Source organism: Rhodotorula toruloides, assembly GCF_000320785.1.
Source record: "Rhodotorula toruloides NP11 unplaced genomic scaffold Scaffold14, whole genome shotgun sequence".
NCBI lineage: Eukaryota > Fungi > Basidiomycota > Microbotryomycetes > Sporidiobolales > Sporidiobolaceae > Rhodotorula > Rhodotorula toruloides.
Window position 1 is genome coordinate 134,107 of NW_015622974.1, and position 22,596 is coordinate 156,702.

At 62.2% G+C, this 22,596-nt stretch overlaps 9 protein-coding genes across 9 annotated transcripts; 6 read left to right on the top strand and 3 right to left on the bottom strand.

Moving 5' to 3' along the window:
• Nucleotides 1-69: 69 nt before the first annotated feature.
• Nucleotides 70-933, bottom strand: RHTO_01581 (uncharacterized protein; the record flags this gene model as incomplete). Its single annotated transcript, XM_016415262.1, has 1 exon — nt 70-933. One exon carries the CDS (start codon nt 931-933, stop codon nt 70-72), a length of 864 nt encoding a protein of 287 aa, XP_016272640.1.
• Nucleotides 934-1,040: 107 nt separating this feature from the next.
• Nucleotides 1,041-2,979, top strand: RHTO_01582 (transcription factor; the record flags this gene model as incomplete). Its single annotated transcript, XM_016415263.1, has 4 exons — nt 1,041-1,048; nt 1,103-1,339; nt 1,398-1,645; nt 1,781-2,979. 4 exons carry the CDS (start codon nt 1,041-1,043, stop codon nt 2,977-2,979), a joined length of 1,692 nt encoding a protein of 563 aa, XP_016272641.1.
• Nucleotides 2,980-4,164: 1,185 nt separating this feature from the next.
• On the top strand, nt 4,165-5,572 carry RHTO_01583 (DnaJ family protein; the record flags this gene model as incomplete). The annotated part of the gene is made up of 4 exons (XM_016415264.1): nt 4,165-4,335; nt 4,442-4,892; nt 4,959-5,066; nt 5,130-5,572. 4 exons carry the CDS (start codon nt 4,165-4,167, stop codon nt 5,570-5,572), a joined length of 1,173 nt encoding a protein of 390 aa, XP_016272642.1.
• Nucleotides 5,573-5,949: 377 nt separating this feature from the next.
• RHTO_01584 (dynamin GTPase) lies at nt 5,950-9,222 on the top strand (the record flags this gene model as incomplete). The annotated part of the gene is made up of 7 exons (XM_016415265.1): nt 5,950-6,199; nt 6,262-6,832; nt 6,885-8,479; nt 8,533-8,702; nt 8,821-8,850; nt 8,920-9,048; nt 9,115-9,222. The coding sequence occupies 7 exons, from the start codon at nt 5,950-5,952 to the stop codon at nt 9,220-9,222; spliced, it is 2,853 nt and encodes a 950-aa protein (XP_016272643.1).
• A 712-nt stretch (nt 9,223-9,934) lies between these two features.
• RHTO_01585 (Ferritin/ribonucleotide reductase-like protein) lies at nt 9,935-11,532 on the top strand (the record flags this gene model as incomplete). Its single annotated transcript, XM_016415266.1, has 6 exons — nt 9,935-10,091; nt 10,198-10,266; nt 10,389-10,537; nt 10,609-11,193; nt 11,254-11,404; nt 11,498-11,532. 6 exons carry the CDS (start codon nt 9,935-9,937, stop codon nt 11,530-11,532), a joined length of 1,146 nt encoding a protein of 381 aa, XP_016272644.1.
• Nucleotides 11,533-11,768: 236 nt separating this feature from the next.
• Nucleotides 11,769-13,185, bottom strand: RHTO_01586 (ATP-dependent DNA ligase-like protein; the record flags this gene model as incomplete). Its single annotated transcript, XM_016415267.1, has 7 exons — nt 11,769-12,023; nt 12,083-12,119; nt 12,179-12,246; nt 12,304-12,407; nt 12,475-12,607; nt 12,667-12,912; nt 12,970-13,185. The coding sequence occupies 7 exons, from the start codon at nt 13,183-13,185 to the stop codon at nt 11,769-11,771; spliced, it is 1,059 nt and encodes a 352-aa protein (XP_016272645.1).
• Nucleotides 13,186-13,452: 267 nt separating this feature from the next.
• Nucleotides 13,453-18,157, top strand: RHTO_01587 (phosphatidylserine decarboxylase; the record flags this gene model as incomplete). The annotated part of the gene is made up of 15 exons (XM_016415268.1): nt 13,453-13,454; nt 13,512-13,872; nt 13,935-14,219; nt 14,274-14,489; nt 14,548-16,163; nt 16,223-16,713; nt 16,771-16,877; nt 16,935-16,988; nt 17,047-17,118; nt 17,184-17,360; nt 17,414-17,468; nt 17,535-17,546; nt 17,609-17,696; nt 17,755-17,985; nt 18,040-18,157. Coding segments are annotated over 15 exons (3,885 nt in total).
• A 64-nt stretch (nt 18,158-18,221) lies between these two features.
• RHTO_01588 (Dol-P-Man:alpha-1,6-mannosyltransferase, glycosyltransferase family 76 protein) lies at nt 18,222-19,800 on the top strand (the record flags this gene model as incomplete). The annotated part of the gene is made up of 4 exons (XM_016415269.1): nt 18,222-18,676; nt 18,739-19,036; nt 19,093-19,265; nt 19,326-19,800. 4 exons carry the CDS (start codon nt 18,222-18,224, stop codon nt 19,798-19,800), a joined length of 1,401 nt encoding a protein of 466 aa, XP_016272647.1.
• Nucleotides 19,801-19,844: 44 nt separating this feature from the next.
• RHTO_01589 (WD repeat domain 8) lies at nt 19,845-22,172 on the bottom strand (the record flags this gene model as incomplete). Its single annotated transcript, XM_016415270.1, has 9 exons — nt 19,845-20,098; nt 20,167-20,466; nt 20,539-20,664; nt 20,726-20,795; nt 20,871-21,227; nt 21,290-21,382; nt 21,440-21,688; nt 21,753-22,090; nt 22,145-22,172. 9 exons carry the CDS (start codon nt 22,170-22,172, stop codon nt 19,845-19,847), a joined length of 1,815 nt encoding a protein of 604 aa, XP_016272648.1.
• Between the last annotated feature and the right edge of the window lie 424 nt (nt 22,173-22,596).

Sequence of the window (22,596 nt, forward strand, 5' to 3'; positions counted from 1 at the left end):
TAGCTCACTTCCCTTGTATTGCACGATAAAAAGTACATCCCTCACTCACCCGCTCCTCCCGTCCGCCCGTCACGGCTTGTCCGCCCCATCCTCCTCACCGTCCTTGTACAGCTCCTCCTCCTCATCCGGCACCCTGTGCCACCGTTTCTGCCACTCCGCCCAGCGCACAAGGTGGTAGACTGTCGAGTCGATGTAGACGAGCGTCCACGAGGTGGTGCTGAGGCGGAAGTCAAGGAGGACGAGGAGAGTGTGCGTGAGGAGCGGGACGAGCGGGGTCGCGAGGAGGGTGGCGATGGCGCGACGTGAGGGCGGAGCGTTCGTCAAGAAGGCGAGTTTGACGCCATGCAAGATGTGTTTCAGGTAATATCCGACGAGAACACCGGGGAACAGAAGGAGGGTACCCTCGAAGACAGCCAGCAGCATCCACATGAGGCAGATGTAGAGGAAGATGAGGATGAGTCCAATGGGGACTAGGATACAACCGCTGATCCACATCATCGCAACGAACAGAAGGTAGAGCAAGTCCCGCTGCACAACGCCGCAATCCGTGCAAACTTGAGCGGAAGGGGGCCCGCTGAAGAAGAAGTCAACCATGTCGGCAGATGACTGGGGCAGTGCGCTGTTGAATTCAAGGCAAATGGGAAGCGATGCGCCAATGACCAGCTTGGCGAGGAGGACGAGTCCCAAGACGATGTACGAGTCGCGGACAAGGCCAATCAGGGTGCACTGCTCGCCCCAGATCCAATCGAGCAAGTTCAGCACAGGGTCGTCCACTTCGTTCCTGTTCGGTGTGGGCTGCGCATCATCGCCCGGCGAGGTTGGGGGAGTAGTACTGCCGTAGTCTGCAGCGGGAGGGGCGAGGAGCGGGTCGTTCGACGCCGAGCGGGCGCGGCCTGGGCTAGTCGTGCTGCGCGTAGCTGTAGCTGTGGCCATCGAGAGCGTACAGCGAGGTTGAGTGCGAGCGAGTGAAGGGAAGGAGGTCAAGAGGCGCGAGTCGAGTGAAGGAAGGGCGCCTGGAAAATCAACAGCCACTCCTTTCGATGCGGCAGTAGCTGGACAATTCTCATGAGTCCATCGTACATTGCTCGCAGCACTCGAACAGCCACTTGAGCGAGTGCGAGCGACGTCGTCCTCCCGCTTGCGACGCCCACCAAGTCACGCTCGTTCGCCTCACTCGCCCATCGCTGGTCTGCCCGCTCGAAGCCACCGAACGACAGCACTGCCAGCACAGGTCACCCTCGAGCCACTCAGACCCCGCCCCACAGCCCACCATTCCCGCTCAGGCGACTGCCACACCCGTCAACTCGCACCCCATTTTGACAGGCCACAACCAGCTCGCGTGAGGCTCATCCACTCCCAGACACACTCAGAAACATGGTGTTGACACGTTCCAGCAGCGCCGCGCCGGCACGCATCTCGAGGGCCTTTCGGGAGAGACATGACTCGCCCAAGGGCGAAGTCATCACCACCCGCGCCCAAGCGGGCCTGCTGATCCGCCACGACCAGCAACAGCAGCAGCGTCCGGCGTCGCCGCTCTTTGGCGCGTCGCCGTTCGTCGCGGCGGATGGAGGAGCGGCCGCCGACTCGCTCGCAGAGTTGGACGCCCTCTTCGCTTCCTCCCAGCAGTGGGACACCTGCGCTGCGAGTGAGTTCTGCGCTCTCCTGTCCCCCTTCTACCCCTTCAGCATCGACGCACTCGCGCGTGGCGACCTCGTCGACATCTCCATCCCGCCGCCACCGTCTCGCAGCAGCAAGGAGACTGACTTGCTTGCGACTGCAGACGGTCTCAACGAGTTCCTCGCCGAAGACCTGTTCAACTTTGGCACCGACAACTCGGCCGTCCAACTCAACCCTTCGCAGCAGCAGCAGTCGTCCACCCCGAACCCCGGCCCTCCCCTCATCCCTCTTGACACCCGTCCTAGGCCGACTGCCGCCCCTTCGCTCGGCCAGTCCCTCTCTTTCCCCGACATCAACTCGTCGACGTCCTTCTCCGAGCCGCAGGCCCGCGCGTTCCAACTCGACGCGAGCCTCCAGTCGCCGCTGTTCGACAACTCGCCGTACGGCGGCAGCGAGCTCGACGGGTTCAACTTTGTCGCGCCCGACTTTTCGCCCGCCTGGTCCGATGCGTCGCCCCAGCTCTTCGAGGGCAGCGCCAGTCCGGAACTCGGCTTGCTCGACTTGTCGTTCGCGAACGCCTCGCTCTTTGGCGGCGCTGGATCCAGCAGCGTCGCTCCGCCCGTCGTCAACCCGCCTACGCCCGTCTACTCTCCCGTGATCCCGGCGACCCAGCTCGAAGACATCCAAGTCTCGCCGCCGACCATGCTCCCGCCTCCCCTCGCCTCCGCACCAACTGCGACTCCACTCGTCCTCCCCGCTCTTCCCGCCCCCGCCCCTGCCCCCGCAGAAGAGTCAACCCCGGAGGAAGCCGAAGTGGAGGACGACTCGCACGACGCGGACTACAACCCTCGCTCGTCGTCCGCCGGTCCGACCCGCACCGTCCCTCGCCGCTCGACCACCTCGACCTACGCGACGCGCGACCGCACGCGCAAAGCGACGTCCCCGATCCCTCTCAAGCTCCCGGGCGTGGGCGTCCAACGCATCGCGCTCGACGCGCCGATCCAGAAGCGCAAGTACACGGTCGACTCTCGCACGAGCGAGAAGAAGGTCCCCAAGTCGCTTCAGCGCCGGATCGAGCGCGCGAGGAAGAGGGGCGAGGAGGTCCCGACGGAGGAGGAGGCGGCTGCTGAGGCTGCGCGGAGGAGGGAGCAGAATACGAGGGCGGCGAGGGAGAGTCGGGCGAAGAAGGCGCAGGCGTTTGAGGATCTCAAGGCGAGGGTTGGAGAGCTCGAGGGCGTGTTGGAGGAGAGGGATGAGGTGATTAGGGTGCAGGCGGAGGAGATTAGGGAGTTGAAGAGGAGGCTGGGGGAGTGTGAGGCCGGAGACGCGGGCACGAGGAAGAGGGTCAAGTACGAGGAGTGAAGCGGGAGAATGAACGGAACGAGCGGAGGAGGACGCGACGACGACGACGAGTACAGCCAACGACGACCTGGAGGAAGACCGACCACCACCACCACCACCCCCTCGCGAACCACCGGAAAACACTCAAAAACACCCCGTCTCGCCGACTACCCACCCGAACCCAGATAAAAAAAGGAAATCTGTACGACGCGCCTCACCGTGTACACCTGTTCTTTCGGTCGCCCTTTCGCCTTCCGGCTTTGTCTGTACTCGTCGACTACGAACTTCCGCCTCCGCTCCAACAAACAATCGGTACACAACATCCGTTCCCACACCCACCACACCGTGTCTATAGTCGCCGCTCCTTCTTCCAACACACACCTCGGCTTCCTTCTCTCTATTCGTGCCGTTCGACCCTCGCTTTCGACTCTTTCGCCTTCCGCCCCCGTTCTCGACGATGCGCCCCCAGTCCTCGTCGTCGTCTCGTCAGTATAGGGAGAAGCGGAGGAGGGAGCGAGGTTGTCGAGGGGGAGAGGCGAGGATGGGGGGGATGGGACCAAAGACGACCTCTTCATTGAGCTCGCTCGTCGCGGTCCTTTCTTCCTTCTCTGTCTCGCCTCTCCCCTTTGCGTCTCCTTTTCGTGGCGGGGACGATGCGAACACCCAGAAAACACCAGAAACGACCCGGCTGTTCGCGGCGGTGGCGGCGGACCCTCTCCTCTCCGCTCGACGATGGATAGCTGCCCCCTCGCTCGTTGTGTCAGGATGCCTGTCTAGCCTTGCAAAGTACTGTCGTTGCAGCCGGAATTCACGAGCGCGAGTTTGAGAGAGAGAGTGAGGGAGCGAGGGAGCGAAGGAGCATTCCTTGGTGTTCGTCCTCGATTGACTTGCCGACTTTGGCCGCGCTCTCGCTCCTTGTCTTCCTGCTCTTCACTCGACTCGAACAAGTCAGCACACTCGAAAGAACACACTCCAGCGAAAGCAGCACCCGTCTTCGCTCTCCCTCTCTCTCTCTGCGTCCTACCCCTCGTCATCTACTTCGGCTCGCCCTCTCTCCTCGGCATACGCTCGAGCAGTTCGCTCCCTAACACCCTATCCACACTCTCAAGTGCGTTCACATTCCCGCTGTCCCTCCCGCGCCGTCCCACGCACGACTGACACTCTTGCTCCTCGGCAGCCGACACCGCATCTTGCCCATAACCCACAATGGGGCAAGACTACTACAAGCTCCTCGGCATCTCCAAGGGCGCCTCGGACGACGAGATCAAAAAAGCGTATAAGAAACTCGCGCTCAAACACCACCCTGACCGCAACCAGGGCTCGGAGGAGGCGGCCAAGAAGTTCAAGGAGGTCAGCGAGGCGTACGAGGTTCTGGCGGTGAGTACCGGGCGTTCCTTTCGAGCTGTCTCTCACGCGGTTCAAGGAGCGGGCGGGTCAGTGTGCGACCTGAGACTGACCTTCGTCGCACTTCGCTCTCTCGCAGGACAAGGACAAGCGCGCTATCTACGACCAGTTCGGCGAGGAGGGGCTGAAAGGCGGCTTTGGCGGCGGCGCAGGAGGCGCACAAGGAGCCGGCATGGGCGGTGGCTTCAACCCCTTCGCAGGCGGCGCAGGCGGAGGATTCCCCGGCGGGACGTTCTCCTTCTCCTCCTCTGGCGGCCGGCCGGGCGGAGGGTTCACCCCGAGCGATCCGAACGATATCTTCTCGGCGTTGTTTGGGTCAATGGGGGGAGGGATGGGCGGGATGGGAGGCGGAGGAGGAGCGAGGAGGGCGAGGGGAGGAGCGGGTGGGAACCCGTTTGCGAGTATGGGCGGGATGGGAGGGATGGGCGGAGGAGGAGGTGGGTTCCCGGGTGGGTTTGGGATGGACATCGATTCGGACGAGGACTTTGCGCACGCCGGTCAGAAGCGGCCGCCTCCTCCACCTGAAATCGGTGCGTCTGCCCGCTTCTCGTGCTCGCTACTCACAGTCCGCTGACGATGTTCTGCACCGCTCCCAGTCAAGCCGCTGCCCGTCTCGCTCGAGGACCTGTACAAGGGCACGACGAAGAAGCTCAAGGTCACCAAGAAGCGGCTGAACGGACAAGAAGAGGCAAACGTCGTCGAAGGTGAGCCGCGTCATTCTCCCCTCCCGACTCGTGCGCCCTTACTGATCCGCTCGACGTACGCAGCCCCGATCAAGGCAGGCTACAAGGCCGGCACCAAGATCCGCTTCGCCAAGGCCGGCAACGAAGCGGCAGGCGGTTTCCAGGACATCGTCTTCGTCCTCGAGGAGAAGCCTCATCCGACGTTCAAGCGAGAAGGCGACGACCTCATCTACACCTTCAAGGTCCCGCTCATCGACGCCCTCTGCGGCCCGGCAGGCGGCGGCTCGCCTACCAAGACGCTCACGCACCTCGACGGCCGGACGATCAACTTCAACGTCCCGTATCCGCGTGGAGGAGGCGCTCCGCTCAAGCCTGGACAGGAGATTCGCATCGCGGGCGAGGGGATGCCCATCACGAGGAAGAACGCGCCGAAGCCCAAGGGCGACTTGGTCGTTCGGATCGAGGTCGTCTTCCCCGATCGCATCTCGAGTGCGCAGGCTGAGGGCGTCAGGAAGGTGCTCGGTTGAGGCGACTTCCCTCCGTTCCTCTCGACACTTTGCCTCGCATTGCCATCTCTTCCTTTCGCCTCTCCGCCTCGCCTACCGTACATTCGCGTCGTCGCCTACATAAGCCGTCCCAAGCAGTCCCAGCAGTCCTCCCGTTGTCTAGCATCTTTGCCTCGAGTAAAAAGGCGTCTCTTCCTCGCAATGTAGCCATCCTTTCCGCTTCCCGCCAATTCCGCTGGGCTTTGTCACGCTCTTCAAGACGTCTGCTACTCCTTGAGTCCCCCTGCAAGTGAAATGAGAGAGAGTGACGAAGTGCTTCTGCCGAGCGACGACGTCTGCGAACTTGGGTTCTCACCAACTCTGGCTCGCTCGCTCTGCTGACCCGCAGGACCACTCCGATGGTCTCTGCACTGCTCAGGAACGCCACTCGCGCACGCACGCGCTCCCCCGTCCTCCCCTTCACCCACCTCCGCCACCCTCATCCTTCAACCCTCGCCGGCGCAGCTTTCCCCGCTCGACAGCTGCACGTCCGCTCTGTTTCGATCTTTACGGGACTTGGGAGGCTCGCGGGACGGACTGCGGGCCGTGGCGCGCTTGGATTGGGGGTGGGAGCTGGTGCGCTCACTTGGGCGGAATGGAAGGTCGATGGTGCGTCCCTCACTCGCGCAAACTGGGCGTACGGACGTCCAGCTGACACGATCCGGTAACAGGCTTCAAGCAGAACGCGGTCACGACGCTGTCTGATATCAACGACAAGCTCGGAGTCGCCTATGACACCGCGTCGACTTCGATCTCTTCGACCTTGCGCTCGCTGACGGAACAAGGGAGCGAGACTTACAAGTCTGTCAGTGAGACGGCGTCGACTGTCTGGGCTGAGGCGGCGCTTGGACTGGAGGGACGGCTGGCCAGGTTCAGGGACAGGGTGAGGGAGACTTTCGAGCGGAAAGAGGAGGACGAGGGAGACGAGGAGTATGGCGGCGAGGAGAGCGGGTACACGCGGGGGAACGGCAAGAAGCCGCAGCGAGACCCGGCGCCGCTCGCAACGGTCGCAGCGACCATGGCGGCTTCGTTGCCCGTCGTCGTCGACGCGGCGGAACCGTCCGCCGACTCGAGCGAGGACCTCATGCTCCTCACCCGCAGACTGATCGAGATCCGCTCGATCTTGCTCAGTATCGGCGAGGAGGCGGGCTTGACCCTGCCGAGTATCGTCGTCATTGGCAGTCAGAGCAGCGGGAAGAGCAGTGTGCTCGAGGCGATTGTCGGGCGCGAGTTCCTGCCCAAGTGCGTCCGCAGGCTTCTCTGTAGTGATGCACAAGCTGACGTCTCCGTGCAGGGGCGAGAACATGGTCACTCGACGACCCATCGAGCTCACACTCGTCCATACGCCCGCGACTCCCTCCGATCCTCGACCGGCCACCTTTGCCGAATTCCCCTCCCTCGGTCCCGGTCACATCACCGACTTCTCCATCGTCCAACAAACGCTCGTCGACTTGAACCTCTCCGTTCCCGCCGCCGAATGCGTCTCCGACTCGCCCATCCAGCTCCGCATCCATTCTCCCCACGTCCCCGACCTCAGCATGGTCGACTTGCCCGGCTACGTCCAGGTCGCAAGCATGGACCAGCCTGAAGAGCTGAAGGACAAGATTGCGGCTCTCTGCGACAAGTACATCCGCTCGCCCAACATCATCCTCGCCGTCTGCGCTGCCGACGTCGACCTCGCCAACTCGCCCGCCTTGCGAGCAGCGAAGAAGGTCGATCCGCTCGGCATGCGCACCATCGGCGTAGTTACGAAGATGGACTTGATCGAGCCTGCGCAGGGTGCCGCCGTCTTGTCCAACAACCGATACCCTCTCGCGCTCGGCTACGTCGGCGTCGTCTGTCGCGCAGCGAAGCATCACTCGCGGTCGCTGCTCAAGCGGTCGAACCCGGCGGACGACGAGGGCAGCTTGATCGGGCCGATCCGGCAGCAGGAAGAGACGTTCTTCGGTGGCAACGCGGACGAGTTCTCGCGTGAGGGCATCCTCGTCGGCACCGACACGCTCAAGAAGCGTCTCATGCACGTCCTCGAGGAGTCGATGGCCTCGTCGCTGCACACCATCTCGAATGCCGTTGCGCTCGAACTCGAGGAGGCGACCTACCAGTTCAAGGTCCAGTACAACGACCGCGCCATCTCTGCCGAGTCGTATGTCGCCGAGACACTCGACCTCCTCAAGGCCAAGATCGGCACGCTTGGCAAGAGCTTGACGAAGAAGGACGTGCGGAGACTGCTCAAGTCGTTCCTCGACGAGCAAGTCCTCGACCTTCTCGCTTCGCAGTACTGGAGCGATCCGCGAACGCCCGAACTCGGTACCCTCGCCAACGACCGGTCCGTCAGTCCCGAAGATCTCGACGTCTACTGGCAACGGAAGCTCGATGCGCTCGCCTCGTCCATCACCAAGTCGGGTGTTGGCCGCGCATCGACTCAGCTCGTCGTCGACGCCATCCGCGCCCGTCTCGCCACTCTCGCCGCCGAAGAACCCCTCATCTACCACCCCGATGCTGCCGAGCGAATCAACGCGACAGCCGACGCCATCCTCCGCGAACGCTTCACCCTCACCAGCGACCAGGTTGAGAACTCGGTCAAGCCGTTCAAGTACGAGGTCGAGGTTGATCCGGCAGAGTGGGAGGCGGGACGGCAGCAGTCGGTCGAGTTGTTGCAGCGCGAGCTGAGCATGTGCGATGCGGCGCTGTCGAAGATCAGGGACGCGGTCGGTGGGCGGAAACTGCGAGGTGCGATGGAGTACGTCGGTGAGCTGGAGGAGAAGGAGCGGAGACGGCGTGAGCGGAGAAGGGAGGCGCGGTTGGCAGGACAGGAGGACTGGGCGGACGAGAACGAAGACCTTGCCGACCCGAACCGCCCGGCCTTCAACCCGGCTCTCCTCGCAAAAGGTGTGTCCCGTCATCGACCCTCTCTCATATCGCGCTAACGATCGGCTCCAAAGCTCGTGAAGCCATGTTTCTTTCATCGCGATCTTCCATCCTCCGACTTCGGCTGCTCGCGCTCAAGTCTCGTCGGTGCAAGACGGGTCCGGAACAGAAAGCGTTCTGCCCTGAAGCCTTCCTCAACATCGTTGCCGACAAGCTGTCGAGCACGGCGGTGCAGTTTATCAACGTGAGTCGGCCGGAAGAGGCGAAGAACCGTCACTGCTCTCGACCCTGCCAGGATCTCTCCTCGGCGTCGTGAACGTTCTCCCGCGAACGAGAGCACTGATCATCTTCTGCTTGAACAGATCGAGCTGCTTGTCGAGTTCTTCTACCAGGTGCGCCCGGCGTGCTTCTCTCGCGTCCTCGTCATCCCTCTAACTTCTTCGCTTGTCGACCCCTCTCAGTTCCCTCGCGACCTCGACACACGACTCTCACACGACCTGGACCGCGCCGAAATCGTTCGCTTCGCCCGCGAGAACCCGGTCATCTCTCGTCATCTGGCCCTCCAGGAGCGCAAGGAGAAGCTCGAACTTGTGCGTCCCGTCTCTCCCTCTTGCCTGTCTTCCATTCGCTTTCCCGCTGACATGCGCTCTGCTCAGGTTGCGGAGAAGCTCGACAGCCTCGTCAAACTTCAGCGGGACAAGGCGCAGCAGCAGCACCCGCGCCAACGGCAAGACGGCCGCCGAGGACTCTTCGGCATGTTCTGAGCGTCTGCTTCATCAAAGCAGCGTCCGCCCCGCCTATCGCAACTACTCACGACTGGTTCGCCTTCTCGACTTCTCCGCTTCCGCGCCTCTTTCACTTGCCGTCGTTCCCGTGTATCGCTGCCGCCGTTTCGTCCGTATGCAGTTCCTTCGTCGTTGTAGAACAGCTACCAGCAATCAGATCACACCTTTCGCCTCGCCCTCGCCTTGCAGTCGCCGCCGTCCATGAGCACTCGCTCGATACTCGGCGTCCAGGAAAGGCGGACAGCCGGTGGAGTCGTTCGACGGTCGCTCACACCGACACTGCGGCTCCCCGTCGGTTTCGCGGAATTGACAGGGTGGTTCGGCCGTCGCAAGATGTACAGAGGCGACGCATCAATGGCGACCGAGACTGCAACCGGCCCAAGGGGTTCAGGTACAGTCTGCCCATAACTGCTGATCGACATGGTTTGCGCTCTGTGATTCGCTGATGAGGCTTTTCATTACGGCAGGCACGCTAGTGGAGGCGGCCGAAGGGTCGTCCTTCCGTCGAACGACAACCCTTCCCTCGTCTCCGCTTCGGAAGCGAGTGCAGTCGGTCGACGATGTGGGGATCGCACTCGCTCTTCAGTCTGCGCTCAGCCGTTCCCTCTCTCTTCCCTTCCTCTCCCTCACACCCAGCCCTCGACGTCGTCGCCGTCCTCCCTTCGTCGACTTCACTCCGTCCTCTCCAAGCATGCTCGCTTCCGCCGCTCTCCTCGCCCTCGCCGGCGCAGCTAGCGTCTCTGCCATCGTCGTCCCCAACGGCGAGATTGCACGCCTCAAGCGCGACTACATCCGCACCCTTAGCGAGCGCTCGAAGCTCGCCAAGCGCCAGTCTGTCACCAGCGGTGGTGCGTCTCCTTGTCCCCTTCCCCCCGTCGACTCCTCGCTCTCGCTTGGTCGCGGATGCCTCATTGTCACCGAGGCCGCGTGCTGACTCGCCGTTGCCTCGAACAGCCGACGACGTTACCGTCCTCAACTTTGCCCTCACCCTCGAGCACCTCGAGGCCAAGTTCTACCACGATGGTGAGTTCGTCCGCTGTCTGGTCGGCGCCAAAGGGATTGCTGCGCTTGCATAGCGGACGAAGGGCGATCGCAACGAGTTTGGGAAGGCCAGGTCGCTGACATCCTCCTTCCCCCTCCTGCAGCCCTTCAGAAGTTCAACCAGTCGGCGTTCGACCAGGCTGGCTACTCGGGTCTCTACCCTGTCCTCCAGCAGGTCGCGAAGGACGAGCAGGCCCACGTTGACTTCCTCACCACCGCCCTCTCCGCCGCCGGCGCGACTCCCGTGCAGGCTGTGCGTCGTGCTTCCGCTAGCGCTTCCTCTAGATGAGTAACAGCACGGCTGACCAATCTTCTCGCTCGCAGTGCAACTACACCTTCCCCTACACCGACATTCCCTCCTTCCTCGGTCTCTCGCAGGTCGTCGAGGGTGTCGGCGTGAGCGCCTACCTCGGCGCTGCCGGCTCGATCAACGACACGTCGTACTTGACGGCTGCCGGATCGATCCTGACCGTCGAGGCCCGCCACAACGCCTTCATCCGCTTCGTCAACGCCTACACTCCCTTCCCCCAGCCCGAGGACACCCCGCAGTCGGCGTCCAACGTCGTCACCATCGTCACCCCCTTCTTCACGTCGTGCCCGTCCGGCTCGGCACCTACCATCCAGGGTCACCCCGCCCTCAACGTGACGAGCAAGAACTTCACTATGGGCGCCGAGCTCAAGATTGCCCCGACCAACGCCTCGGCCGTTAACACCAACAACGGCCAGCTCTACTGCGGCTTTGCGTCGGGTCTCGCTGCCGGCTTCTCCAACTGGACCAACGGCGCCTGCATGATCCCGACCGCCAACATCAGCTCTCAAGGTCAAACTTACGTCGTCCTGACCACTGGCCCGTCCCTTGACGACAAGTCGACGGTAGCAGGACCTGCCATCATTGACTTGTCTGTCCAGGTGCGTCGGGAAGAAGCGATGTACGAGGAGGAGGAGAACTTACCCTTTTTCTCGCCGCAGAACGTCACCGTTACCCTCCCCTCGCACAACATGACCTCGTCTGGCTCGTCGTCTGGCTCTGGCTCGTCCGGCAGCTCGTCGAAGGGCTCGGCCGGTTCGTCCAACTCCAACATGACGAGCGGCGCTTCGACCGTCAAGATGGGCTTCGCCGGTGCTGCTACTGCAGTCCTTGGCGTGGTCGTCTTGATGGCTTGAGCGTCTGCTATCGGTTTCGAAGCAGGTTGGTGACCTGCCTTTGTCGCAGACTGCAACGGCAAGAAGAAGGACAAGGGCTACTGAGGCGTCGTCGACCGACAACTCCCCTCTCTTCTCTCGTCCCTCCTTCCTGTAGCTTATGCACACGCGACAAACACGCTCACTCGCCTTGTATCCGCTCTTTCCCCTCGTACTTACTTCCCTTCGCGTCCTCGAACGTGATCTTGCAAATGACTTCAAGTTTCGTACTGCTCTACCAGCCGTCCGCGCCCTTCATTTCAGCGAGAAAGCGGTACTCCGCCTGCGTAAGCTCGTTGTCCTCAACCTCGGCGAAAGTCTCCCTCCATCTCGCGCTGCCTCCGTCCCTTACGCTGCGTTCCGTCGCCCGTCGTCTCGCTTCCCTCGTCGTCTGTGTCTTGCTCGTCGGCTTCGATGCACGCTTTGTACCACGCGGTTGAGTCGCGGCCGATCTCTTCCATCGTGCGGCGCGTGAGGAGCGAGCGGTCGCGCGGGATGTCGAGGTTCTCGGTCGAGGCGAGCGATTTGGACTTGGCGGCGTGCAGAGTCAGAAGCCACTGCGATGCATAGCTGTGAGCCGCAGCAGCGAGAGTAACGAGAGAAGAGGGGGACGCACGATACGATGCGCTTCGAGCTGGCCAGTGTACTTTGACCTGGTGAAATCAGCGGCATCAGCGAGAGTCCTGTCTGTCACCAGCGAAAAGTGACGCACACGTTGTGCTTGACCTCGTCCGAGCCGTGCACGAAGGACAAGCGAAGCCCTTGGTAGCGCTCGCCGTTCTGCGGACGGGAAATGGATTCAGTCAAAGTCGAGCAGAGGTGGAGGACGGGGAGTACGAGCTCGAGCACAAATCCGTGTCGCTTGCCGTCGTCTCGAGGCGCCGGTTGTCGAGGCCAGCGTCCGACTGCAGGAGTCTCGAGGCCAACGCAACGATGCCAGGCTGGAGGAAGGGTCGTTCGTTAGTTCTGCTCGGTGAGGGCATAACGAGACGCGCGAGTCAGACGCACCATCGCGGAACAGGTGCTCTTGAAAGTCGTCTTCCTCGACCGGCGTTGCATCTTCGTCGGTCGTCTCCGCATCATCGATGCCTTCCGAGCGGGTCTTCTCATCTTGACGTTCGGCGCGCATCGACTTGTAGACCTGCGGTTACGGACGGAGTAAGCTCGCGGAGAGTCGTAGGGGACGCGAGAGGACCGCACCTTGTAAGTGCCGATATCCCAGACGCCCGTGATGTTCGGTCCTTTCGGATCGCGCCCTTCGAAGAGACTGTATGACATAGGGTGTGGGTTCGTTTCGATGGCTTGTCGGCGCAGCTGCTTCGTCGGATCGGCAAGGGTAGCTGGAATAGCCCACGACGTTGTGCGGCCGTCGAGCTGGACGCGCAAGTCGTAGTGATCCCGCGTGGCCCAATGGTTCTGGACGATGTAGAAGTTGCGCTGAGAAAGCTGGCGAACGGACAAGATGAGCTGGAAGAGCGTGCGGAGAGCAAGACGGGGACGAACAGCCGGATATTCTGCGAACCACTCCTCCACCTCCCTTGGCGTTGCGAAAGGCGTCTGGAAGTCCTTCGCCCTGTAACGCTTGATCCTCTGCCGCTTCGCTGGCCTCGCTTCGAGCTCCTCTTTCCCCTTCCGCTTCGCCGCGACCTGGGCAGCCTGGAAAGCAGCAGGCGACATGTAGCCGAACTTGCGCTGGCTCAGCACGCGCGAGTCGACCATTCTGACAGTCTTGACGAGCTCCACGGGCTTTTCTAGCTTGTGAGCGGGTGAGTGGACGAGGACAAGCTGTGTGGGGAGGTGGTTGACCTTTCCCTCGTCTCTTGAACTCGCTCTTTCGCTTCTTTGCTCGCCTGGACAGCAGCAACAGCTTTCTGCTACTAGTACTACGACCCTCACGCTTCCCCGAAGTCCCCTCGCCCTTCCACGCTCCTCGTCGACCTCATCAGCGAACAAGGCGGGACACTCGTCGGAAGAGACGACAACGCGATGTGAGTGCGCCCGGAGCACGCACTTCAGCTCAGAAGCACTCATTCCATTCTCTGCAGGTCGAAAGCGCCGGGCACGAGGGACTCTCTCCGCGCTCAGCCCCCTCTCGCTGCCGGGGATACCGACGCAACCTCGCCGCCGTCGCCAGCCCCTTCGCCCGGTCTGAGGCGCGCACTCCTCTCCAAACTCCCCGTCAGACACCTCGCGCGAATCCCGAGGGTCGCAGCGGCAGGTCCTCGCCGGCTCAAGCAGCTTGGTAGCCGTTCCCAGCGAAGGGATGCCCTCTTCCGCCCGCTCGAGGAGGGCGCTGAGCCGCTGGGAACGTTTGTCGTGAGGGTACACGCCGGGAGGGACCTCGTCGCGAAGGACAAGAACGGTTTGAGCGATCCCTACCTCGTCATGCGCTTCGGTCCGCACAGGGTACGTGTGGCTTGGCTTCTCGTTCTCGCTCTTTTAAGTTGTCTGACACAGCATCGACGCAGGTGACGAGTCCAATTGTACCAAAGACGCTCAACCCGGTCTGGGGCGCTGGCGGAGAGACGGGCAGCCTCGAGGGAGTCGGCGGCGAAGCGAAACTGGAGCTCAAGCTCTTCGACTGCCTCGCTCTCGGCTACGAGCGCATCGAGATTGTTTGCTACGACAAGGACAGGCTTGGTAGCGAGTACATGGGCGAGCTGAGTCTCGGTCTGGAGGATTGGTGGGGTCGCGATGCGAAGAAGTGGAAGGACGAGAAGCCTCCGGTCGGCTTTCACGATAACGAGAACGAGGTGCGCCACCCAGCAAGCTTACTACTCGGTCCCACTGACTCCCTCGCATTCTAGCCCATCTGGCACACGCTTCGTTCGTCGAGGTCGCGGTCGAGCGTCAGCGGCCAGCTCCTCGTACAGATTGGCTTCTTGCCAGCGGCGACCACCTCGTCGCGGAAGCTGTCGGATCAGGACCGTGAGCGCATCCTCGGCGCTCTGGGGCGAGTCGCTTCAGAGCTGGAAGGTGCGAGGCGAGCGAGTCGCGAGGAGCGCGTATTCCTGGTTCCGCCGGTGAGTGACTCGTCGCTTATTCCAACTGGCGGCATTTGATGACACTATCGCTGCGCAGACCGACGGTCTCGGTACTCAGCCTGCTGACGAGGCTTCTCCTCTCGGTACTGTCATCGACGATCCCGACTCCGAATCCTCCGACTCCGACGCCGATACTGCATCTATCTCGACGGACGGCGACGAGTCCGATACCGAAGATGCGTCGTCAACCGGCGACGAAGACGTTCCTTCGTCGCGCGAGCAAGGCTACTTCGACTTGCCGACCGACGCACAACTCGAGAAGTCCACCTCGCCGGAGCATGCTGTTACCGAGTCGCCGCCACCTATACCCGACATTCGCGTCGAAGAGCAAGCGCATGCCTCGTCCAGCAGTTCGTCGTCGGCCAACATTCCCATTCCCCCGCCCACCCCGAGTCGTCGCGGCTTGAGCCTCCCAGGCTTCGTCAAGCGTCGCTTCAGCAGCCAAAACATCCTCTCAACCGCGAGTCAGCCGACTACTCCTGCCGCCGAATCCGACGTTGCCTCAACCACCGACATTGACAGCGCCGCGACCGCCTCGTCGTCGATCGCGGCAGAGACGAAGAAGCGCAGGCGCTTCCCTCGTCGCCGGAAGTCGGCTGATTTGGATGCGGGCATCGCCGACGGCTTGGTCGAGATGAGTTTGGTGGCCGGAAGCGTCGGTCTCTCGCCGGCTGCGACTCCTGGGAAGCGGAAGGGACGACGTCGCTCGAAGAAGGGGGAGGACGGTGCGACAGACGGGAAGAGGCGCAGGTCGCGCAGGTCGCGCAAGACGCACCATGGCGCCTTCACTCTCGCCCCGAACGACGGAATCGCTGGACTCGTGCAGATCGAGATCACGGGCGCCAAGGACCTGCCGCGCTTCAAGAATGCATTCCGCACGTCCTACGACATGGACCCGTTCGTCGTCATCGCCTTCGGCCACAAGATCTTCCGCACGAGGGTCATCCGCCACAGCCTCAACCCGGTCTGGGAGGAACGCCTCTATTTCCACGTCGGCGAGGCGGAGACGCACTGGACGATCGGGTTCACCGTCTCGGACTGGGACAAGATCTCTGGCAACGACCATGTCGGCGACGTCGCCGTCCCGCTCGAGCAGCTTCTTGGCACGAGCATACAGCACGACGACCGCGGCATCTACCCAGCCGGCCCAGACGGCAAGCTTGTCGGCGACGAATTCCATGTGCATGAGCTCCCGCTCATCCTCAGCGACAAGGACGTGCAGGGCGTCAACCCGAAGCTTATCATCCGCGCCAAATACACGCCTTACGCCGCCTTGCGCCAATCGCTCTGGCGCGTCTATGCAGCGCAGTACGACCTCGACGGCACGGGCGAACTCTCGTACGTCGAGCTGTTCTCGATGCTCGACTCGCTCGGCTCGACCCTCACGAAAGAGACCATTGAGTCGTTCTTCACGAGGTTCGGCAAGACGATCGACGACGAGCTGTCGATGGAGGAGGTCGTCCTCTGCCTCGAGGACGAAGTGCAAAAGCCGAATGCGGAGCGACGGCATGTCAGCGAAAACAGCGATACCGGAGCGAACACGCCGGCTGGACCGGGTGCAGGCTTCGCTTCGGGTTTCGCGCTGCCTGAGCACTACCAGCCGGACGAGCTGCAGCAGACGGACCAGTCGTCCGACATGAAGACGATTCCTCCGTGAGTCGCTCACGCTTCCGTACTCGCAGGATGGCGCCGCTGACCTGTCGTTCTCACAGCGGCACCGAGATCGTCACCGACACGGAGAAGGGCAAGGTCATCACGGCGCCCGAACCAAAGGGTACCGTCAAGCCGCCGTCTTCGCCGTCTCGCGTCGATTCTGCCGACCTGGGCGCGACCGACGAGGGCGACATCGAGCGCGTGGTCAACATCAAGGAGTGCCCGCTCTGCCGCAAGCCTCGCCTCAACGCCAAAGCCGAGGTCGACATCATTACGCATCTGGGCGTCTGCGCCTCGACAGATCCGAGCAAGGTGAACCGCGTCCTTGTCACCAACTTCGTCACGGCCTCGCAGGCGCAGCGCAAGTTCCTCAACAAGGTCTTTGCCAAGGTCACGAAGGGCCAGTATGCCTTAGGTGCCGACTCGGCCAACATCATCGTGCAGGACCGCCAGACCGGCACGCTGCAGGAGGAGAAGATGGCCGTCTACGTCCGCCTCGGTATCCGCCTGATGTACAAGGGCATGAGCGGCAACATGGAGGGCTCGCGAAGTGCGCCCCGTCCTCACTCTCATCTCGAGCATTCCGACTGATCGGTCCTCCTCGCAGTCCGCCGCATGCTCGACTCGCTTACGAAAAAGCAAGGCCTCAAGTACGACAGCCCGGCGTCGGCGCGCGAGATCGAGCCGTTCATCCGCTTCCACAACCTGAACATGGTGAGCACGCGAGAGCGCTTCCGTGTGCTCCTTCGCTAATTGCGTAACTGCCGACAGGAAGAAGTCCTCGACCCGCTTTCCTCCTTCAAGACGTTCAACGAATTCTTCTACGTGCGTACAGGTCTGGCGTGCCTGTGTCGACGTTAGCTCACGACAATTCGCCTCGCAGCGCAAGCTCAAGCCTGATGCGCGACCTGTTTCCGACCCGGAAGACCCGCGCACCGTGGTCTCCTGCGCCGATGTGCGTCGCTTCGCCCTACCTTGTGCAAGACTACCAAGCTGACTTGATCGTGACGAGTAACGCAGTGCCGCGCCATGTTCTTCCAGACCGTCGACGACGCGACCTCGATCTGGATCAAGGGCCGCGAGTTCACCGTCGCTCGCATGCTCGGCGACTACTACAAGGACAAGGCGCCCCAGTACGAGGGTGGCAGTCTCGCCATCTTCCGTCTAGCGCCGCAGGACTACCACCGCTACCATAGCGTGCGTCGCGCTTCGCTGCATTTGCCTTCTCTTGCTGACACAGTCCTCGCCAGCCCGTCGACGGCATCATGGGCCACCACGACTACATCGCGGGACAGTACTATACCGGTGCGTCTCCCGCTCCGTTGTGCCAGAGCGAGAGTTGACTTTTCGTGTACACACCCTCGCGCGCAGTCAATCCGATGGGTACGTCCGCACGCCGACTCATTATGGTGCTTGTAGTCCTGACGTAGTTTCTACTTGCGCAGCCATCCGCTCGAACGTGTCAGTCTACAGCGAGAACGTCCGCCTCGTCGCCTCGATCGACTCGCCCATCTTTGGCGAGGTCCTGAACGTGTGCGCTCGGAATCTTAGCTCTTCACTGCAGCTCGTATTGATGGCTGCGCTCGCGCAGCTGGGTCGGCGCTATGATGGTCGCCTCGATCCACATGACGAAGCAGGAGGGCGAGCCCGTCAAGCGCGGCGAAGAGGCGAGTCCAGCTCCTTTCCCTTCTCAGCGCTCATCGCTGACTTCCTCGATCTGCAGACCGGCTACTTCGCTTTCGGAGGGAGCACGATCGTCGTGCTCTTCAAGCCGAACACGGTCCAGTTCGACGCGGACTTGCTCAACAACTCGAAGAACTCGGTGCGTCCCCCTCGCGCTACTCTCGGCTGCTTGTGCCAACCTTTCCCGCTGCAGATCGAGACGCTCATTCGCGTCGGCACTCGCATCGGTCGCGCGGTCGGAAAGTAGCGGAGGAAGGGAGGGAGGGAGGAGGAATCGCTTTGGCTTGGGACAGACACTTTCGCATGGGTAGACTCCGCTCGCATTGCCGTATATACTGCAGTTCCATCTCGTTACGCACGTCACCTTGCTCCTCGATGTCGCTGCCCGCTTCGTTCTCTCTCCCCTCTTCCCTTTCACGCATGTCCTTGCCGTCTCGCTGGCGAGATGAGGCGCTTGCTCACCCGACACGGACGATAGTCTTCGCTAGCCTCGCGCTGCGCTGCCTGACAAGCCTCCTGCTGCTGCTCATCTTCTCCCTCGTCCCCTCCTTCGACGCCTCCGCCGCGACTCTCTCGCATGCTGTCTCGCCTTACCTGCAGCCGTTCGTGCGATGGGACACCGTCTACTTCGTCAACATCGCGCTCGAGGGGTACACCCACGAGCAGAGGGCGGCGTTCATGCCAGGGCTGCCTGGGTTGATGAGGGCAGGTGGGGAGGGAATTCGCTGGCTCAGGGGCGGGAAGGGCGTAGCGAGCGGTGACGACGTCGTACTGGTTGGCATGGCTGCTACAGCGGTAGCCACGAGCGCTGCGGCAGTCGTCCTTCACCGGTCCGCATCCTTTCTCTCCTGAACAACCTCGAAAACGTTGCTGACACCGCCTTACGCTACAGCCTGACGGTCCGACTCTTCCCACGACAGCCAGCGTTTGCCTTGACGACCGCTTGCCTCTTCCTTCTCGCACCGGGCCGACCAACGCTCCATGCCGTCCCTTACACGGAACCGTTCGCCGCCCTCTTCACCTTCCTCGGCATGCTCCTCTTCTACAAGAACCGCGACGTGTTGGCAGCGGTCGTGTGGGCGCTGGGCACGACAATGCGGGCCCAGGGGGTCGTGCTTGGTGTTGGCTTCTTTGGGTGGAAATGGGTGTTGCGGAGAACTTGGGACGGGACTTTGAGCGGGCGATTCCAAGTGAGTGAGTCTCGCGAGCCAATAGACGACCAGGTACTGATACCGCTTCCCTGCAGCGCTTTGCAACCGGCGTCCCCATCTTCGCCGCCCTCTCCTTCCTCTCCTCACTGCCCTTCCTCGCCTTCCAGCGCTACGTCTACACCCTCTTCTGTTCCGACCCGTCATCCTTGCGTCCATGGTGCACCCAAGGACTCGGCTTCAGCTACGGTTGGATCCAGAGCGAGTACTGGTGCGCGCTATACTCGCTTGTCCGCTCGAACCGATTCTGACGCGTTTCGCTCGTTCGCAGGGACGTCGGCTTGTTCCGCTATTGGACCATTTTACAGCTCCCAAATTTCCTCCTCGCCGCGCCCGTCCTCGCCCTCTCGCTCGCCGCATCCCACTCGTTCTACCGCTCCACCTTCGCCTTCACCCTCCGCTCGACTCTCCCGTTCCTCCCTCTCTCGCTCGCACCGCCTCGTCCGTCACGCAAGTCCAACCCCTCCTCACCTCTCACACACCCCTCCTCGCCCTCCGCAGCTCTCGCTCTAATCCCCCTCATCCACCTCCACACCCTCCTCACCCTTCTCCTCCTCACAACCGCCCACGTCCAAATCATCCTGCGCGTATGCGTAACGAATCCCGTGTTTTGGTGGTACGCTGCGGAACTCGTTTGCTCGACAGAGGGAGGGAAGAAGCGGTGGGGGAGGAGGTGGGTCGGGTATTGTGTCGTTTGGGGAACTGTCGCGACGGGCTTATGGGCTGTCTTTCTCCCTCCTGCGTAGCGTAGAAGCCGCTCCATCTCGTTATGCAGCATTGCACAAGATGATCAGAGATCCGACTCGCCCTCCTCTGCTTCGTCCTCTGTCCAGGTCCGCCCACCCGCACCTCCGAGAGACTCGTCCGCCGCCGCTCTTCCGCCGCTGGGCACGTGCACTTCGTCACCCTCGTACACCGGATAAGCGACACAGAACGTCCCTTCTGCCGAAGCGGTGGAGGAGGTGGAGGTGGAAGGAGAGGAAGAAAGGACGAGGGCTTCGCCGTCTGGTGCGAAAGCGAGCGAATGCGCAGAGAAGTCCCCTCCTGCACCTCCTCCATCAGCGAATGTTCATGTCCCGCGAGAGGGGTAGGGAAGGATGGGCAAAACGCACGCGCAGGGATCCCAACACACTCGGCCAGCCCCTTCTCCTTCCGCGACGTCGGGGCACGCCACATCCCAAACCCTTTCTCACCGCCGACCCAGCAAAGGACTTCTGCTTCTCCGTCTGAGAAAGCGCGGGAGGGTTGCCATGCGAGGGCGGGAGTCGGGGGAGAGGGAGAGGGAGAGGAAGGGCAGAGGAGGAGGAGCGTGTGGAGGGAGGGACGAGGTGGGGTTTCCCCCTCGTGGGCGTTGGAAGCGAGGGCGACGAGGGTCGAAAAGTCGAATATCGCAATCACGTTCGGGAACGCCGCTGGTCACCCGCCAGCCGCCAGTCAGCTCACGCACGCACTCGGAGTGGAAGGAAGGGGAGGATCGGACGCACCGTTCAGGACCGCAGCCCACCGCCCACTCTCGCTCCAAACGATCCTCTCTACGCCCATTCGCGGGTTCGGGCGGGTCAAGTCGAGTGGGAGGGGGGTGAGTGAGTGAGGGAGGGGGACGGGGTCGTCTGCGCTTCGAGGGCTTAGTCTTAGTCGAGGAAGGAAGGGAGGGAAGGGGAAGGGACGGACAAGAGAGGATCCCGTGTCCGCGGGTGTTGGAGACCCAATTGGGTGGTTCGCGCCATACGTTCTGCGTCCCCTCTCCAATCTCACATCAGCCTTATCTCATGCGCGAGCAGAGAAAAAGAAAGGAACGAACAAGAAAGGAACGCACGACTCCCCCCGTCAACCGTGTAGGCACCCCAACCTCAGCAACCGCACCCCACCCCTTCCTACTCAACACCCTGACCTTGCCGTCCCACCCGCCTATCGAGAGCCATTCGCCGTCTCGACCCCACTGGACCGTTCGGATCCCGAGACCGACGTAGGAATGGGTCGAGCGGTCGAGGCGGGTGAGGGTGCAGTCTTTGTTTCCTGTGATCGCAGTCGGAGTGGATGTTGAGGCGGAGGAAGGTTTGCGGGAGGATGTGGAGCTGGTAGAAGTGGAAGACGAAGCGGGAGGGGAGAGAGAGGCGTAAGGCGTATAGGTTGAAAGGAGCGTCCCAGTCGGCGTGAAGACATGCACTGTGTACTGTCCTCCCCCGACGTCCCATTAGCTCCGGGGCAGGGCAAGGGAAGAAAGAGGGAACGCACGTCGGTGATGGACGACCAGGCGGCTATGTACCGACCGCAGGGGGACCAGGAGAGGTCTGCGAGGTCGGAGGTCGGGTCGGGGAGTGTGATGCTCTATATGTCACCTCCATCAGCTCTGCGAGAGAGAGAGAGGTAAGGAGAGGGACAGACCTTGACCAACGCCCATTCTCCCGCTGCTGAAGCCGAGCCAGTCGAATAAACACCAATCACGTCACGCGCCTGGTGACGCTCAAGGACGGCTAAGAATTTCCCGTCGGGTCGGAAAGAGTAGCCTGTTCCCTGTTCCTCGGAGGAGGAAGGGGAGGGAGAGTGTTTGGGCGAGAGGATGCGGAAGGGCTGCAGGGCGGGTGAAGGGGAGGGGCTGGAGGGGGAGGGAAGGGGGAAGAGGGAGAGGTGTAGCTGCGCGCGCAGCCTACGTCAGTTGAAGACTCAAGGATGGGAGGAGTGAGAGCGCGCAACGGACATGGTGAGCCGCCCAAGCCATCACGGTCGGATTCGCCCCGTCGCCCGTCCGTGCCCAAGCCATCGCGACGCACCCCTCATTGCCCACCTCGATCCTCGCCACCTCTCCCTCCTTTGCAGGATCGACAACCCACGCCGCGCGCTGTTTCGCCGAGTAGACGAGGACGTAGTTTGGATCAGAGGGGGATGCCGCGAAGGTTGTGAGAGGGTGAGGGAGGGAGGGGAGGGTCCATGAGCGGATTGGGGAGAGGTCGGCGAGGGAGCGGAGGACGAGGCGGTCGCGGTGGAGCGAGACGAGGTTGGGCGAGTTGGCGAGGACGAGGGTGTGCGAGTGCCGGTCTGCGCGGGTCGTGAGTCAGTTTGCATGGTGCCAGAGGGTGAGAGTGAGCGCACAGAGCGGTGACAGTTCCCACGAGGTCATTGTTGCGAGGTGAGAGAGTGTTCAAGTCGCGGTCGTCGTTCGTCGGGTTGAGTGAAGAAATAGTCCGGTGAGTTCGCTGCACGTGACCTCGACCCATTCTCCCTCTCGCTCTCGCTTTCGCTGTCCGGTGTGACTCGAGTAAATTGTACGATGGCATTATAAGTAGCTTGCACTCGCTGCCACCCGCGTACGCTGCCTCGTCGCTGGCTTTCCTCGCACCCAGTCCTGATCCAAACTTCGCTCGCCTTATTCTTCGCCTCGCTCGCCGCCGACATCGACGACGCAGACCCAGACTGACTCGCAGCGACTGCTCTCTTGTACCACAACAACTTGCAAGTCGGCCTTGTCTCTGTTCAGGATTGGATTGGCTCGTCGGCGCAATCTGTTCTCTGCGGTGCCTCGCCCCTCGTCGCCGCCGCTCCCT